The 18,049-nt window shown below is 47.1% G+C and overlaps 1 protein-coding gene across 2 annotated transcripts in view; it reads right to left on the reverse strand.

The window, feature by feature from the left end:
- Window positions 1–18,049, reverse strand: part of TMEM44 (transmembrane protein 44) — a 198,792-nt gene that overhangs the window by 16,802 nt on the left and 163,941 nt on the right. Inside the window, exon 9 of one of the 2 annotated variants that reach the window (XM_085635258.1) lies at window positions 1,613–1,789. The exons of the other annotated variant lie outside the window; for it this stretch is intronic. Within the exon in view, the coding sequence (XP_085491384.1) occupies window positions 1,613–1,789 (177 nt within the window). The remainder of the gene's footprint in view (window positions 1–1,612; window positions 1,790–18,049) is intronic. 2 annotated transcript variants of the gene reach the window in all.

Consider the following 18,049-nt stretch of genomic DNA (forward strand, 5'->3'; position numbering starts at 1 on the left):
ATGCATTGATCAGTTGAATTGACTTTTGTGGGCATTTGAGGCTGCCATTCCCTTACTGAGCAGCACAGTGAGGAGAGGTGAATGGAGTGGACAAAGAAAGGCTCTGTTGAACAATGGTGGTGTCATGTATAGGGTACATTGTAATTATCTGCTGTAGGCTGTACAATATTGCTTTACCTGGATGGTGAGAAACCAAATTGCATTAGAGGGCGTGTGTGTAGGGAGTGGACCATCAGAAAGGTAGTTATTGAGCCAGGAATGACAGGTGCTTCGAACTAGATCAGGGGTAACGCAGAAGGGGGAACTACAAAGGTACGTTGCTTGCTTGGGACTCTCAGTAAAGTGTGGAAGAGGCTTTATTGGAGGCAGCCTGCAAAGGAATATGGACCAGTGAGTGTGAGCCTTCCCAACCTAGAATCACACTGAGGCAGAGTGAAGCAGCTGAGCTGGATCAAGTGTGGCAAATATGGCAGACATCTTGGGTGTGTGCAATCAGTCCAGAGTTACAGGAGACACTTCCGAAGTCTGTGCTGTAGACATTGAAGCAATCTAAATACATCCTCTTTCCTGGCTAGAAACTGTTTTTCTACATTAAGGGGGTGAAATTGAAAACCACAGCAGTGAGTAATAGCAATGGCATCGGTTTCGGGAAAGTAAAAGAAGGAGAAGAGATTAGTTGCAAATTGCGTTTGACAAGAGGAGGCATTGCAAAGTGAGACCCAGAGAGCCATATAGCTATTCATATCCCTCATTGTCGCCAATGGCATCGGGAGAATTTGAATACACCATATTTCAGAATCATTTTTGTTTGCTAGAATAAATCTATGTATATATATCAAAGTAAAACAATGGGGACAGACAGCAAATAAAACACAAATATGGTCAAACGAGATGACAATGTAAGCAAACTGTAGGGGAGTAAAAACAGCAAGCATTTAGCATGGGAATCTTAATGCAATTTGTAACTAATGGAAGAAAGACACCTAGAAAACTAGGAATGCCCAGCAGAGGAAGGGAAGGAATGGGTAGCGGCAAGCTGTTGAAGAATCGTAATTTGCATCGGGAAAGTAGGGACAACAGTATGCATGTTTTTGGCTTTGCGTCATTAACTTTTTACTTGTCTACGAAACCATTTTGTCTATTAATAAATGAGTGCACATAGGAATAACTGTACAGTCTTGTAAACATACAACTGTGTGTTGTGCCCATATTTCCTTGGGAGGATTGCTTTGATTACCATAAAGATCATTTGCCATTGATATCTCTTTTCTTGTGGATTTTTATGCAGATTTTTCTCTGCATCAGGTTACCGGTGGGGGGTCCTCTTCCTCAGTTAGGGCTATTATTTATGTAATATGACATACGCCCATTAAACTCTACGCCTCGTCTGGTATATAGCCTTATTTAACATACCTCCAACATACGGCTGGAGATAGCTCTCTTTATGGTCACGGAGCATCAACTGTATGTGTTGTCATCACCAGTATCTTCTTAGCCGCGATAATGCCAACAAGGAGGTATGATTAATTCATATGGAAATGATGTTACACCATTGCAAATGATCTTTAATGGTTGGCCCTAGGCAAAAAGGAGAAAGGTAAAGACCACATACCTCAAGTCCAGAGTTTGTGGAAGAAACGCTGGGGGAGCTGGTGGAAGAGATGCTGGCGCCTAAGACCTGCACTGGAGCGGGAGCAGGAGGATCACGGACAGGTGGAAGCTCCTTATGGAATATATATACGGCACTAGTTTCTCCATCACCTGGCAACCTTATCGCATCAAATCCTCCCTAAACATTAGGGGGAGTTGGACTTACTAACAGGTTAAGGAGGATGAATAGTGAGCATCAACAAATAGTTCTACTTTGTTGAATCCTACAATGTGCACAAATACAACATGAAACATTAAACCAAAGAAAGACCTAGTTACAAAGTCAGCACATAAAGGCCAAAGGGCAATTCATTTTATGCAGACTACAAATACGCAGTCCCAACATCCTACCAGAATATTCAGGTTTATTGTTGTGAACCCCTGCCTAGATTTATAATTCCTAAAGACACAGAATACAAGACTGCGAGATGGATACCATATTTCTCTTTGGTAAATTGGTAAATGAAAAATGCAGATACACAAAAAATAGAAGCTACCGTGAATGAGTGAATGATTCTAAGGCGGAAAAAGGCGCACTATGCCTTCTTCTGTGGGGTGTTGGGCATATCAAAAAATTGGAAGGACTGTCCTCACACACCACCAGGTGCCATGCTTCATCACCGGCGGTCCTCGCTCTCTAAAAACCACGTTTATTAGAGAGCGGGCCTTCACGTGGAGACAGGGAGGCACTTCTACAACTAAGTGGGGGGCTATGCAAAGTAGTGAGCGATTTAAAAATGAATGCAAACTCCACATGTAATTTTATTTACATGGGGTTTGCTCAATATTAAAAGCTAGGGTGGGGACACGGGGGTTTAGTACCCCATCCCCATCAGTGTCATCAACATGTTTCTGCCAAAGTGGCCACTTTAGCAGAAACATGTTGACGACACTGATGGGGATGGGGTACGAAACCCTTTTGTCCCCACCCTAGCTTTGAATATTAAGCAAACTCCATATAAATAAAATTACATGTGGAGTTTGCATTAATTTTTAAAATCACTCACTTCTTTGCACGGGCTCCCACTTAGTTGTAGAAGTGTCTCCCTGTCTCCAGATGAAGGCCCGCTCTCTAACAAACGTGGTTTTTAGTGAGTGAGGACTGCCGATGATGAAGCATGACACCTGGTGGTGTGTGAGGACAGTCCTTCCAATTTTTTGATATGCCCAACACCCCACAGAAGAAGGCGTGGTGCGCCTTTTTCCACCTTAGAATCAGACACTCATTTAGGGTAGCTTCTTTTTGTGTGGATCGGTCTTACTTGGAGGTCCGCTCACCCTGAATACTTCGTAGCCTCTGGTTCCCTCCCCTAGTGATTACTAGGGTTAGTATGTGCAAATGAAAAATGTACACATCTTACACGAGAAGTATCTATGGAACTTGCGTGGGCTTGGGAGGCATTAACAGGTGCGTTGAAGGCAGGGGAAGATGATGACGCGGATGGAGAGTCGAATTAGTTGCTGCATGCTAAGAAAATGGGTGCTGACTTAGAACCATGAGTGCCCTTCAGCTTTGGAGCACCTTGTATGTGCGGGACGGACTCGTGTGCCCCTGTGGCTTTCTGGAGATAAATGTCAGAGACGGTGTGCTCCGGGGGAGGGTGTTGATTGCCTCCTATTACATTTCGCTGGGCCATTGACCTGGCAGGGTGAAAGGGGGCTGGGCACAGTGGGGTTTGTGATATTGAGATGTCTTGGTTGGCCAGGTGGACCTTTTCAGTTGCATTTATGGCACAAATGCTCGCTTGCTGCCCTGGATGGGCAAACGTTGCTCACCGCATACGAGCCACTGTTTTAGGATTTGTGAGCTTCATACCCTGTAATAGATACAGATAAGCTGGGTGGCAAGAACCAAACTTGTCTATTCTGTTTCCAGCTCAAATACGTAAGATGCAGTGTGACGTATGTTAAAGAAATTCGGTTTTAAAAATAAATAAATGTGTATTCATTTCACATTCTGACACCACTCTTAACCAAAAGGTGCTCTGGTGCTCTGTATTTACATACGGTTGTTGAAGAACTACGGAGGAAGCCTTCACAACATTCAAGGCTCTTCCTGCCTGTATCATTGCTTATGAGATTTCCATTTTTTGTGCAACTAGATTTGTACTGCCACCTCTGATGACATTAGGTTAGAATAGAGTAGATTAATATTCAGTTAGGAGCTAGCGCTAGAATGGTGACACTGTATATTTCTGCATTATAATTGGTCAGTTCATTGCTGCATTTGCTCACTCTATGCAGGCTGTGTGATATCAATTAACTTCTATTGCAGAGTGGTCTATATAAATGATGCATTTTGGTGGTAAGCCAGACTTCAAAGTCCCTGACTTTGGAGACTGAACCCTAGTTGGTTTGTGTCATGTTTTGGACTTGGAATATTTTTGCCTTGACTTCATGTCGTTTTCTTGCTGCATTTGACTTAGCCCTAAGTTAATCACTTATATTAATTAGATATGCATATTGACGTATTATTTTTGCCTTCTATATAGCACCTTGAATTATTTTAATAAACCTTTATGGTTTTGATTGCACTACAGACTCCCCCAAAAATATTTACTTGAAAAGTTATTTATTTCACCTCTGTGTTTGGGTGGCATTTAGGGACACATTGCCTCGTACATACTAGCGGTTTAACAGTGTCCCGGACTCTGCTAAGGCGCCTTATCTTGATAAGATAGCATCAACAAGTTCATTATTTCCTGTTACTCCCTCCTCCTATAGGTAAGCAGGTCTTTTGCAACTCTGTTGTGGTGGCACACTTTTCCTCGTTTACTTCCTTCTCTGTTCTTGTAACTGTTCATTTCACAATGACTGACATTCACGCCTCCTTACTAGGTTTTTCTTGCCCTTTTTGAGTCCTTTGGAGCAGAGTAAGGTAGAACTCAAGGGTGTTTCATGCCCACCTAGACATGGAACAGTACAGGCAATTGTGCCACCTGTTTTGCCTTCTGAACAGTAGTTTGTTGCAGAACTAAAGTATGTTTTTATATGTTATTTTTAAGGAAACCAGGATTTAATTGTGCAGAATAATGGCTCCACAATTACCCCCTCACTGGGAACCAAGCACCCCATTGACTCTCTCAGGGAAGCAAAGCAGCACAGTCCAAGGCCTACTTAGGTGAAGTGATGTGGGCAAGTAATCTCCATTCATTGGCACACAGTCAACACTCAAACGATTGTCCAATCTGGGCCTTTTCTTTAGAAAAGACAAGGTACAGTGATTACCCACTCACTAATTAAGCCTACTTAGTAATTTACAATTATGCTAGTGGAAATAACTTTGATGCCATTACATTTGGCCTCAATCACAGTATCCACCTCCCATACAATATAGCACATAACCATAGGGAGGCGGGGGTCACTTTATATCAAGAAGGCCTATCGGCTTTATCAATGTTACCACACTTAAAGAGCAGAGTCGCATGTTACAATGCATCACTGACTTCAGCAACTATAATCCATCTGCAATCATTAGAATTAATAATGGATTGCACCCATCTGAAATTATTATAATAAACATTCACAACCTTTCATGAAAAATCATTACTGTGAGCAATAACAGCAACATTTAAATAAAGCATTAACTAAAGCATTGTCAAAACATAATATATGTAGCCATAGAACCAACCAATACAGATTGCTGCATTTTCAGGCTGTAGAACAAAGAATCCAGCCTTCAACGTGCTTAAATGTGGTCTGAGAAACCAGGGAGAGGGATCATAATTTCTTGTACTCCGCAAAATTAAGGTCACTGGTTAACTTCCTTGGTGGGGTGCTGCTGCACTCCTGCAGCCCTTACAACTCTTAGAACGTTGGTGATGCCCCATCCATCCTGAAGCCACCATATGCAGTAAAACTGTTGGGCTTTTTTAGCCCTGCAAGGCATTATTGGGCGCACCCACGAGGTGGCGTGCTTAAGTAATGAACTGCTCTAGTCACAGCTTTGCTTTGATGTGCAGGGCTCCTGCCCCATGTCTTCTTTTGTTTTTCTTTGTTATTTTTTTATGCTAGTCTTTTTTGCCTAGTCCCACCCGGGCAACCTGACTTGCTTCTTTTCTTGGTTCTTGGGGCAGTGTTGGACCTGGTCCTTTTTGCAGGGTTATTTCCAAAATGTTGCCTTCCTCTTGCATTTTTTCTGACCTGTTTGTGTTGGCTTTTGGCCTCTAGGCACTGTACCACTGCTGATCAGTGCTAAAGTGCATGTGCTCTATCCTTGGCTTAAGCCTGTTTGGCATATTTAATTTACCTGTAAGTCTCTTGTACAGTGACCCAGGGCCTGTAAATTAAATGCTACTAGTGGGCCTGCAGTGCTGCTTGTGCCAAACACAGAAGTAGCCTTTCAAACCTGTCTCAGGCCTGCCACCACAGGGCCTGCCTGCGCAGTTTACTACGACACTGACTTGCCAAGCCTGAAAGTCCCCTTTCACTACATATAGGTCACCCCTAAGGTAGGCCTTAGTTAGCCCTATGGGCAGGATGCTGTGTAGGTAAAAAGTAGGACATGGGACTTTATAGTGTGGCATGTCTAGTAGTGATAAACACCCTGTTTTGTTTGTACTACAGTGAATGCTGCTCCTCTCATAGGTTAGCATTGGGAATTCCCTTATATGTCTGTTAGTGGTAATTTCTGATCTGAAAGGAGTAGTGTTGCCATTTTTGGTATGTTTGGAATAGTGGTGATAAATCTTGCTTATTGGTGTAGGTGGATTTATCACTACTATTGTAGAAATGCCACTTTTAGAAAGTGGGTATTTCTATGTGCTTATTACTTTGTGCTTCGCAGCCAGACTCCAATTCACGTCTAGGGCAGAGTGACAGCTAGGCTTTGTGAATACTTTCCAGAGAGCCATCACACAGGGAGGATATGTGCAACAAGGCTACATCTGCATACTGAATGGTCTTCCTGGGCTTGGAGGGATGGTGGTGGGGCGCACTTACATTTGTATAGGCTGTGTCCTGCTCTCACAGAAAGAGCTCGCTTACCCACTATTGAACATCTGGAGCCAGAGCTGGGTTTAAAGGGGGTATTTCGCACTTTTAAGTTTCTTTAGAAGTTACCTCCCCATCAAAGACTTTTTGAGTATAAGTACAGGAGCTCTGACCCCATGATTTTAGACACGGAGTGGACTAGTAACCAGATGGTGATGGCTCTACAGACTGCACATTGCTAGGAGGAACTGGTGTGCTACCACTTGGATTACTTGCTTTGTTGTGCTGACCTGCTGCCTTTTGGGCTAATAGAGGGACTGCCCTCTGCTGCCAGTCACCCTATGTGCTGGTCTGCCTGCTGCTCCTCTTCATACCCCCAATACCTCCAGGGACAGGTGGGCTGGCCCCCTCCCTTCTCAAGTGGGATATCTGAAGGATTCCAGGACAGTGCTGCTTTTTGTAAGAGAGCAGGGAGTGGTTTTAAGCTGCATACTTGTAAGCGTGGGGTGAGCTCTGTTATTTGTCTCTTGCTTGCCTACCATCACTAATGTGTGTACACTTCGTGTTTAGGCGGTGAGACCAGCACCCTTAAGGGAATAGCTGCCCAGGACCGACGTGTTCTCTTGGCAAACCTGCGCCGCAACGGTAGTGCAGACAAGAGCTGGAGAGCAGGCAAGAGGAGGAACCAGTCAGCATGGATCCCGGCAAAAGGAAGTCGCACCAGCCTACACTTCAGAAGTGTTGGACCCCGTGGACACCCACACAGCTGGGAAAGTTGCCCCACTTTTTTTTTTCCTGAGAGGTACTGTGGGGACTGAGTCGGAGGAGCTGTTGTCCTACGCCGCTTCGGAGGTGACACAGCCCCCTTTTCATTGAAGTAGATGAAGCAGGGGTTGTGCAGTTCTCATTCAGCATGGGCAGCTCCATCCACTTGTTTCTGTTTTCCTATCAGCAGTCTGGTAGGCCCTGGAGGACCGATTGTAGGAAGGTGGATAACTGACTATGGTTACCCCCAACTTTTTGCCTAGTGTCTAGCTGGTTTTTCGACTTAGTTGGCCTGAGATCCTGCCATTCAGGGTCTCAGGCTGTCTGCTCTCTCTTTAAAATAGACTCCATGTACCTTAGGTACATACCCAATTAGTAAGGATCACCTTATTGGACCCTGTACAGTGTACCCTAGGTACCCAGGGCATAGGTGTACCCTAGGCCTCCCAAGGGCTGCAGCATGTATTATGCCACCCCTGGTCTGGCCTTCCAATCAGACACAACTGGCTGATCACTCAGCTGGGGCAAGGTCGTGTAATCACCCCTTGCTTAGATATAGTATCCCTATATCTACCCTTAAAATAGACAAATGTGTACCTGTGAGCCACTCCTATGGCAGGCCTTAACAATCCTGGAGGCAGAGTGCTTGGTAACATGTGAGATGGTGCTCTAGCATGAGCTGAGCCTGTCTGCAGCTTTCGGAACCATGTCTTTATAGCTGTTCTATGATATAGCCTACCATATACGCTTAAAGTACCTTATAATCTTAAACGGTTATGGTAACTATGGTTTGGCTTTATCAAAACATGTAGTGTAAGGTGTCTAACACTTTGGTATAATACCCCCATACCATTTCTGGTGAGGAGGATATTATTCCTCCCTTCTAGAGGGAGAGACATGTTAAAATCCTACTTTGATGTTTAACTCTCACCAAAGCCTCAGCATCACAAAATGGATGCTGCTGCCACAGACACAAGTCTGACCTCCTGCTGCTGGGAGCCCTCCCAGCCAGGGAGGCCTGGACAATAGGTTTCCTGCTTGGGGAGGTGCTAGCACCTCCCCAGACAGACTTTAGTGTATTGGGGCAGGGAGGGCTGAAAGGGATGAGACATGCCTGGGGCACACAAGGTGCTCCATGCATAGTCCAGTTCAAACCGGTGCTGGGGCACTCCAGCCCCAGCTCTGGCGCGAAACTGGACAAAGGAAAGGGGGTGTAGCCACTCCCCTTCCTGGTCCCACCCATAGGAGGGACCTTGCAGGTAGCCCAGCCCACTAGCCCAGTATATTAGTAGCTAGTTGGGCCCTGCTAAATTAGATTAACCTGAATCTGCAACTTGAGCAGAAACTCTGGACCTTCGACATTCGACCTCAGGAAGAAGACTGAAGAAATCTCCCTTGTGGCCAAGGAGTGACCACCCTGGGCAACCAGGCACCATCCAGCGACCGCTGCTTGCTTTGCGACTGAATCCTGCGAGGAACGACTACAGAGACTGACCAGCACCAAGACTTCCAGACACCTCTGAACCAGATCCACATCTCCAGCGAAGCTGAGACCCGTGGAGGCGACGAGGGACGTGGGACCGGCAACTTGGGAAAAGTAGCTAGTACCTGACTAGCGCAACTTCCGAGGCTCCCTCGAGGCTGTGCTTGGGGAATTGAGAAGCCCCACTCCCGAGCACCATCTGCAACGAAGACCAGCTCCCCACACTTCACGTGTTCTGCATGGGGCCCTTCTGCACCTGTGTTGCTCGACGTGTTGTCCGGTTGCTGGCCCGTTGGCTAGTAACCTCTGTGACGACGAACCTTTGTTTTCATCTTGCTGGTCCGGCTCCTCCAGACTGGCATCCGCTCCTCTGTGAAAGAGAAGCACCCCAGACCTTCCTGGTCTGCACCAGAAGCAAGTCCTCCATCCTGCGTGGGTTCCGCTTGCCAAGGCTTGTTGGGTTCTGACTCGACTTCGACGCCGCTGACTGCAAGAGCCTTCGTGGGACAGCTCACCTCCTGGTCCTGGTTGTCCTCGACATCTCCTGGTACCCGTGGCTGCTGCGACAAGCTTCACCTCTTCACCTGCATCTTCACGACATCGCCTGGTTCCTTCCTGGTTCCTTCCCGGCTCCTGGCTGGTGACCTAGACTCTGTCCCTTCTGCTTGCAGGTTCCTTCCTTCTTGATCCCCACCTTGGGATCCACCGGACACTCTTCACTGACTGCCTGTCAGCAGCTTTCCTTCAGGCATCCATAGAAGTCCACGACGAAACCCGACGCAAGTTCACACCTATGCACCCGCAGCCCGTGGGCTAGGTAACTTGAGTACTCCGGTGCTCACAAGGGTATTGACTATCCTAGGGTCTAGTTTCCGAGTCTCGACTTTCTAGCTATACCAGAAGTGTCCTAAAACTGTTAAATTCTAACTACTAGTAATTCTATCGACTTTTACGCATTACGCGTGAGTGTTTCCACTCTACACCTGAATCCCGTGGGCCTCCCACTTCCTAACCTTTGGTAGTGTAGTGTAGCCCCAGCGATTCCCTAGGCCTAGGCCTATCCTGTGTTCGTGACAGTGGTCCTTATACCACTTACTTAGTATATGGTTTGCGTGGCCCCTAGGGCCTAACTGTATTACTTACCTGTGTGATTTAATGTATGCATAAATAAGACTGTGTTGTACTTACCTCGAATCTCATAAAGAGTGCTGAGGGTTTGACTAGAATAAATACATTCTTTTTATATATATATCTGTTGTGGTGTCCTTTCATTTGGTATTCAAGGGGTTACATATGGTATAACAGCTGGCTTCACATGCCATTCAGAGTTTAGCCTAAGACTGCTCTTGTCCATGCTACCACTAGGATAGCTGGTCTATAAGGTTGACTTTACAACCAATCACCATAAGGGTTGTTTGGACTGATACAAGGTGTACACTAGAATTAGTGACATCATATATCAGGCCAACTTCTCACACCGATACTTTTCATTTTCTTTTATAAGCTCCTCCAGTGCTGCCATAAGCACTGAAACAGGATGAGCCACCCTTGAAGCAGAAATAGAATGTGAGGAACTGACTCCAAAGAGTCTGAAGGGGAGAAATAATTTAATTTCAGAATATCTATTAACATATTATAATAGGGAAAAATCTATCAACTCTTAAAAGGAAAACATTTTTTCGTTTTACCCATCCTCTCCCTCCAACTCATTCACTTCCCCTCCTCCCACTACCTGTGCATGCTACAGATACCGCTGTAGGTAACTAACAACTCGCCTGAGAAAGGACACCTTTTCAATGCTGTGGTAACAAAATAATAGGCAGTGATGGGGACCCACTGGGTTAGTTAAAAGACCCCTCACACACCCACCTAGTTGGTGTCATGCTTCATCATTGGGGTCCCAACCGGGTGGCCGAATGCCCCCCGGTTGTGCTACGACGCCTGATTTCAGCGGAGCTGGTGTGGTGCAAGAGTGTGATGTGATGTGGGTTAAAAATATCTCTGAGAATCCTTGCCTTTCTATTTTTATTACTGGCGGCTCAGAATATGATTAAAAAATTCTTTGTGGTGCAACTAAAAACAGAAATTAGTTATCTGGTAGTTGTCTTATGTGATGGGTCTACATGTTTCAGCCCGCGGTGGTGTATGGGAGGGGCTTTCTTCAGGACCGGTGAATGTGGTGAGTGGCAAAGTGTGAAGTGCCCCGTGAAAAGTGAAAAGAGAGTACCAACACGCGCTAAGGTGGGTGGACTATGGTGTCTACGTACTTACGGACACCAGAACGTAAAAAACCTGTAGGGAAAGAAAGAGACAGCACACCACATATATATATGTCACAGATGCATAATCAGCGGTCATTCAGCAATTATAAAATGCAATCTTTTGTGCTGTGGTTCGCTCAGTGGGTCTGGCACATGAAGGTACCTGAGGATGCAATGAAAACAGATAGTGCGCATGCTGCATGCTGTGGCGTGTGCAGCAGCTGGTTAACTTATAGGCTAAAAACTATGCAAGAACTGTGCGTTTTACACATGCTTACTTAGTGGCAACCGAGGGTTGTCTGAAAGTCAGTTTAAGTTCACCATGAAATTAGGTGCGGGAACTAAAGGTTGTGGAGCTTGGCCGCTGTGGAGGCTCGAGTGAGACAGCCGGCATTAGGCGTGAGCTGTGGCGTAAGGATATATCTATACGTGGTAATTAAAAGGAAAGAAGCGCTTGGTAAAAAAAATATAATATAATTACACTATGGCTGAGCATATGTAGCTGGTCGGGGCCCGGGAGGAGTGCGCTCCTCTGGCAGACTCTGGGGAAGGAGGAAGAAGAGTAAAGTAAAATAAAGAAAAATAAAATGGTGCGAGTAAGAGGCTTGTGAGCTGTGGCATCGTAGTGCTCACGGAAGGGCCTCGATGGGATGTGCGCCACGCGACCTTACTTGATATCAGAGCGTCACCCGCCGTAAACCTGTGCTGGTCTCCCGCCGTCCCGGATGGTTTGGAGGAGGACAGCGAGTGCTCAGGAGTATATAGCTGTTGGCTCCATGGAGTACGTGTCTGTGGTGAGCCGGTCGTGGGCGTAGCCTCGCTTGTTGAAGGTATGCGCATGTGCGAGGGAGAGTGCCTCCGACCTCACGCATGTGCAAGAAAGTATCAGGAGGAAAATTGCGCGCATGCGCGATGTGGCGCGAGGCGTGTGGAGTGGACTTTGAAATAAAACAGTCCTCACCCGGCAGATGCGGACTTCAAAACGTGGCCAATGTTTGGGTGGCACTGAATGCAAGAGGGCAAGCAAACAATAAAAATTAAAGATTAAACAATGGAAAGCGGGCAAGAAACTAAGAGTGGTCTCATGTGACCATCAGAGTGGTGGCATCAGAGTGGTGTCAGCCTGGCTGTAAGAGTCAGGCCCCATTAATTGGGCCACCCGGAATGTGTGCTGAATAGATGTACGGAACGGGGGGAAGTGTTCCACATAGGTACTGTATGGTGGGGTTATTATGCACTCCTGGGAAGAGGGCGCAACGGGGTACTTGAAAGTGAGATGCGTGGGCATCTGGGGGTTATGATCTGCTTAGGCTGTTCCAGGGTATGTTGTCGTTCAATCCTGTGATGTGGCTTGATAAGCGGTATATCCATCTCTGTTCTTTTTCAAGAAGGCGGTTCTGGATGTGGGGCAAGTTGGGGTCTAGAGCCTCTATGACCACCCATCTCATGTCGTTGGTTGTGTGACCGGTCTCCAGAAAGTGGTTGGTCATTCTGGTTGTGTTTTTCTTGCAACGTATCGTGCTGCGGTGTTCGCAGATCCTAGTTTTGATTTTCCGGGTCGTCATGCCGATATACGCGAGGTTGCAAGGGCAGACGATCAGATATATGACATGTTCTGTGTTGCAATTGGTGTGTTTCCGTAGTTCCCATACTTTTCCCGATTCTAGGTCAAGGTTTTTAGCGGTCTCAGTGATGTGGCACACACTGCAGTTTCCGCATGGAAAATGGCCTGTGATGTTAGGGAGACGGCACGCGTTTAAGACCGTGTTTGTTGGTCTTTTAGGGGGTATGGGTCTAGTAGATACATGGGTGTCTTTTATGGATCTCGCTCTCTTGTTGGAGAGAAGGGGAGGGTCCCAATTGAAGTTGCCAGTTTTCAGTATTTTCCAGTGTTTTCTGATGATTTGTGAGACTTTGTTGTTCACGGTGTTGTATGAGGTCACACATGTGAGTGGAGGTGTGGTCAGTTCTCGCTTGTGGGTTTCAATCAGTCCTTCACGGTTCTGGTTTCTGGCCCTTTTGTTGGCTTGCTTCGTTATGCGTTCAGGGTAACCTCGTTGGTGTAACTTTAGACTCAGGTCTTTGGATTATGTTTTATAATCTTTAACTTCACTGCAGTTTCTGCGGAGCCGAAGGTATTGGCCATATGGAAGGTTCTCACGGAGAGATCTAGGGTGGAAACTTGTGAAATGCAGTAAGGAGTTGCGAGCAGTGGGTTTAAAATGAGTCTTGCTCTTGAGTCCTCCTGCTATTGCTTCAATGTCCAAATCCAAGAATGTCGTCTGGTGTCTGTCCGAGGTATGTGTGAAGCGAAGATTAGGATCACATGTGTTGAGCCATTCACAGAAGGTGGCTAGAGAATCGTTGGTGCCTTCCCAAATCAGTAAAATGTCATCGATGTAACGCTTATAGAATTTGATTTGGGGGATGCGTGGTTGGTTATTGTTGAGAAGATATTTTGTCTCAAAGTCGTACACGTAGAGACCCGCTACACTTGGAGCGAAGACGCTCCCCATGGAAGTACCATACTTCTGGAGGTAGAGTTTTGCCTCAAATTCAAAGAAGTTTTCTTTGAGGGCAAGAGTGGCACAGTCCAGAACGAAGGTGGTAGAGGTGTTATAATGCCAGTTGCAGTTGTTCATCCTCAGTTACCTTCACGTGCCAGACCCACTGAGCGAACCACAGCACAAAAGATTGCATTTGCTGAATGACCGCTGATTATCCATCTGTGACATATATACACATGTTGTGTGCTGTCTCTTTCTTTCCCTACAGGTTTTTTACGTTCTGGTGTCCGTAAGTACGTAGACACCATAGTCCACACACCTTAGCACGTGTGTTGGTACTCTCTTTTCACTTTTCACGTGGCACTTCACACTTTGCCACTCACCACATTCACCGGTCCTGAAGAAAGCCCCTCCCATACACCACCGCGGGCTGAAACATGTAGACCCATCACATAAGACAACTACCAGATAACTAATTTCTATTTTTAGTTGCACCACGAAGGATTTTTTAATCATATCCTGAGCCGCCAGTAATAAAAATAGAAAGGCAAGAATTCTCAGAGATATTTTTAACCCACATCACATCACACTCTTGCACCACACCAGCTCCGCTGTAATCAGGCGTCGTAGCACAACCGGGGGGCATTCGGCTATCCGGTTGGGACCCCAATGATGAAGCATGACACCAACTAGGTTGGTGTGTGAGGGGTCTTTTAACTAATCCAGTGGGTCCCCAACACTGCCTAACAGTGACTGTACCTCACATATTTGGGTTCATCCTTTATTGTTGATTCATACATTATACAGGGGATACAGACGCAACCCCTTTCTCCTTCCCTTGCTCTCTCCTTGTTTTTGAGTAACAAAATAATACACTGTTGTAAAAGTTGATGCCTCCCACTTACGTCTTGTTCACAAGATACTCCCAACCTTGTGGAATGTACTGATTGGCGAGGAGTGATCTACGTTGATTACTAATAGGCCATTGACCTTTGTCTTCCTGCTGAGAGCACAGAGCTGGGGATCATTCCTCTCGCTTACTAGACTGGATCATATTGCTATGGATCTACACAGGCTCCCTGTTGGACCATGCTCTGCTCAGTGCACCCAGTAGAGGACAAGTCCGCCCAGGATATCTTTCAAGTCTGTTCCACTCATCAGCCAGGTAGCTTCATCCGCCCATCCTCTGAAAACAAACAGGCAAAATTCGCCAATCCTTTAGAAACCAACAGGCGACATCTGTCTATTCAGTCATCAACAAAAAGAGGGGGGGACCGGGAGCATAATTAGAAAATAGGTCCAGTACCCACGCTCCCTCAAAATCACGTATTTATATTGAGAGGGTAGCTGTTCCTAAAAAAAGATAGAAAGATCTGCTGTGTGTGCTCTGAGCTTGGTTGGGTCAGAATGAGTGTGGGGAATTTCTCCTTTGAATTATAGTGCCCTCACACACCCTTTCAGGTGTCCTGCTTCATCATAGGGCGTTGCTCCTCGTGGGGGTGGCGCTGCAGTCCCCCACGGGCCCCGCAAGAGGGCTCTTTGTCGGAGTTCTTTTTTAGGAGACGCCGCAGTTGTTCATGGGGGTGTGTGGGTATGTCTATGAGGGATGTGAGTGGTGCGTTAAAAATACTAGGTAGAGACCAAGACCTTTATTCACGGCTCTATCTAGCATAGATTAAAAAAGATCCTGGAGGTCCTCAAAAGTACAATATAATGAGGGCAGATATAAAATGTACTGCAGCTCTCAGGATAGGTGAGTGAATGGGGAGTGAGAATTCTAGAAAAAAAAAGGTCAACATGTTTCGCGCTTCAGACTAGGTCCATAAGGGATCCGATTGCGCTTCGTCAGGACCGAATCATACAGGTGAATCTAAAAAGTATATGAAAAAGAGAAGGTTCCAGTGAAAGTAAGGTTCTGTGAACCAATAGTACCTTCATAGTAAGGGAAATGCGTCGTGGCGCTGGTAGGTGCTCCTTCTTATTGGAAAACCTACACCCAACCCTACGAGATGAAAGGGAAGGGCTCCGTCAGCGGTTCGGATTAGGCGACAGAGAAAATGTGTTCAGTCGTCTGTAGAGTGGAAACCTACCCCTCCTCCGTTACGCGCCGGGATAATGATCTCTTGCGGGGCCCGTGGGGGACTGCAGCGCCACCCCCACGAGGAGCAACGCCCTATGATGAAGCAGGACACCTGAAAGGGTGTGTGAGGGCACTATAATTCAAAGGAGAAATTCCCCACACTCATTCTGACCCAACCAAGCTCAGAGCACACACAGCAGATCTTTCTATCTTTTTTTAGGAACAGCTACCCTCTCAATATAAAAAAGACATCTGTCTATTCTCTGATAATGAAGAGGCGACATCCGTCCATCCTCTGAAAACGAACAGGCAACATCCGCCCATCTTCTAGAAATAAACAGGCAACACCTGCCCATCCTCTGAAAACGAACAAGCGACATCCACCTATCCTCTGCAAATGAACAGGCAACATCCGCCCATCCTCTGAATACGAACAAGCAACATCCGTCCGTCCTCTGAAAACGAACAGGTGACATCTGCGCATCCTCTGAAATGAATAAGTGTCATCCGCCCAATGAGTTGGCACTACTTCTAAGGAAGGTCCCACCACCTTTATGGTTTAAAGTGATGGAATTCTATCCCTCAGAACCTGTGACATTAAAGTAATGCCTGGTTTACCCAAAAAGAAGGAAAGAGAGGCCCTGCCACTTACTTGGGATACAGCTCAAAAACTTCCTTTTTGCATAATAGGTACTTCCGTTGTACCCATGAACAGTAAAACCATTACATGGTTGAACCCTATTCTCAATTGTATTCTTTCCGTGTTAATTCCCCAAGGAGGAGGAGCCGGCTTTGAAATGGCCGCCATCTAGGGAGGCTCCGCGGGCCGGACCGATAATCCGATAATTATCGGGCAGAGCTGGCGGACGCCAGGAGCCTTGGACAGCAGGAGCGGACACCGGAATACTTCAGTAATCAGAAGGAGCACACCTTGGGGCTGGGAACCCCCGCGCTGCAGAGAAAACACTGCTGCAAACTGACGCTACAGGGCTAGCTTTGGGAAGCAAAATAGTGGCCCGCGATCTGTCTTCTAAAACCAGCGGCGTAAACGGAGCTGACTGGCACTGACATCCTTGAATTATAGGAGCGGGCACTGGGTCATCACGGCAGTCAGCGGGAGCGCTCTTGAAGGCTGGGAGCCCCCGCGCTGCAGAGAGAACATTAATGAACCCTGCTGATGTGGGGCTCGCCTTGGGAAAACAAAATGGCGGCCCCGTGATCCGTATTTTAAAGTAAGCGGAGCGAACGGAATGCTGAGTCAGGGAGGAAGTCATTACATTGATACCTACCGTGGCTGGTTGAGAGCGGCTTCTGCACTGAGGACTGCAGTAGACCATCGCAGACCACTGGCGGGCAGATCCTGATCAAGCTCCCTGTGAGCTGGGCGGGCCTTGCAGCGATCGGTGAGTCTGTGGACCGAGGGGGAAGAGAGTGGGGCTCCCCTATTTCCCCGAAGGCCAGCGAGGTGTTACAGCAAGAAGGGGGGCAGGAACGAGCCCCCTCCATGCCGCCTGACCCCAAGATGGCGGACGAAGCACCCAAACAAATAGAACGCCCACGCAGCAGACCGGGGGGGGGCAACAGATGAAAAAAAGCAGTCACAAGTAGGAGTCCCCCCAAGACCTCTGAGGAAGCACCATGGAGACCAGACGCGAGGGAATTACAGGTCCATAACCAATGGCTGACCCTAAGATGGCCGCCTCCAGGGACATCTGAAATGTATAGCTGCCACTCACTCATGACCGTGAAGCCCGAATGTGCACAGCATAGAACCCGGAGAGGAAGCACCATTAGTCATAGATACCTGGCCTGGATGCCCCAGCAAGCAGTGGGGCCAGAGAGCTCCTCGCATCTGCATTGCACAACAACCCCCCCCCCCCCTGCCCGAGTGAAAGACTAAAATGGGAACCGGCTGATCTTAACTCCAAGGTCAGAATCCCTTGCCTGACCTCAAGATGGCTGCCACAGTGGTCCCTACCCAGACCACGACAGTGGGCATCAACCAGACCTCGAACACATCCCCCTTCTGGCTTACCCATCAGGATACTGAATCTGTGAACCTACCTCTGACCCTGGAGACCTAGGTTTTTGGCCAATGCACGGTGGAGCTACTTGATAGCTAAAGAGGAGAAGGGCGGTTGGACTACCCCCTCGGCCGTCACCTACCCAGCCGGACTTTGGGCAGACCTTACTGCATCTCTCCGTTGTATTCTCCCTCCTACCCCTTTACTCCACCCCGTTACGCTCCATTTATCCCTCCTCTGTACTCTTTAATTGTTTTCTCGCTGAGACCTGGCTGTTTGGCTGATGCCCGGTGGAGCTACCTGATAGTTATAAAGGAGATGGGCCGTGGACTTCCCCCTCGGCCGTC

The sequence above is a fragment of the Triturus cristatus genome, chromosome 11 (genome assembly GCF_964204655.1).
Source record: "Triturus cristatus chromosome 11, aTriCri1.1, whole genome shotgun sequence".
Classification (NCBI taxonomy): Eukaryota; Metazoa; Chordata; class Amphibia; order Caudata; family Salamandridae; genus Triturus; species Triturus cristatus.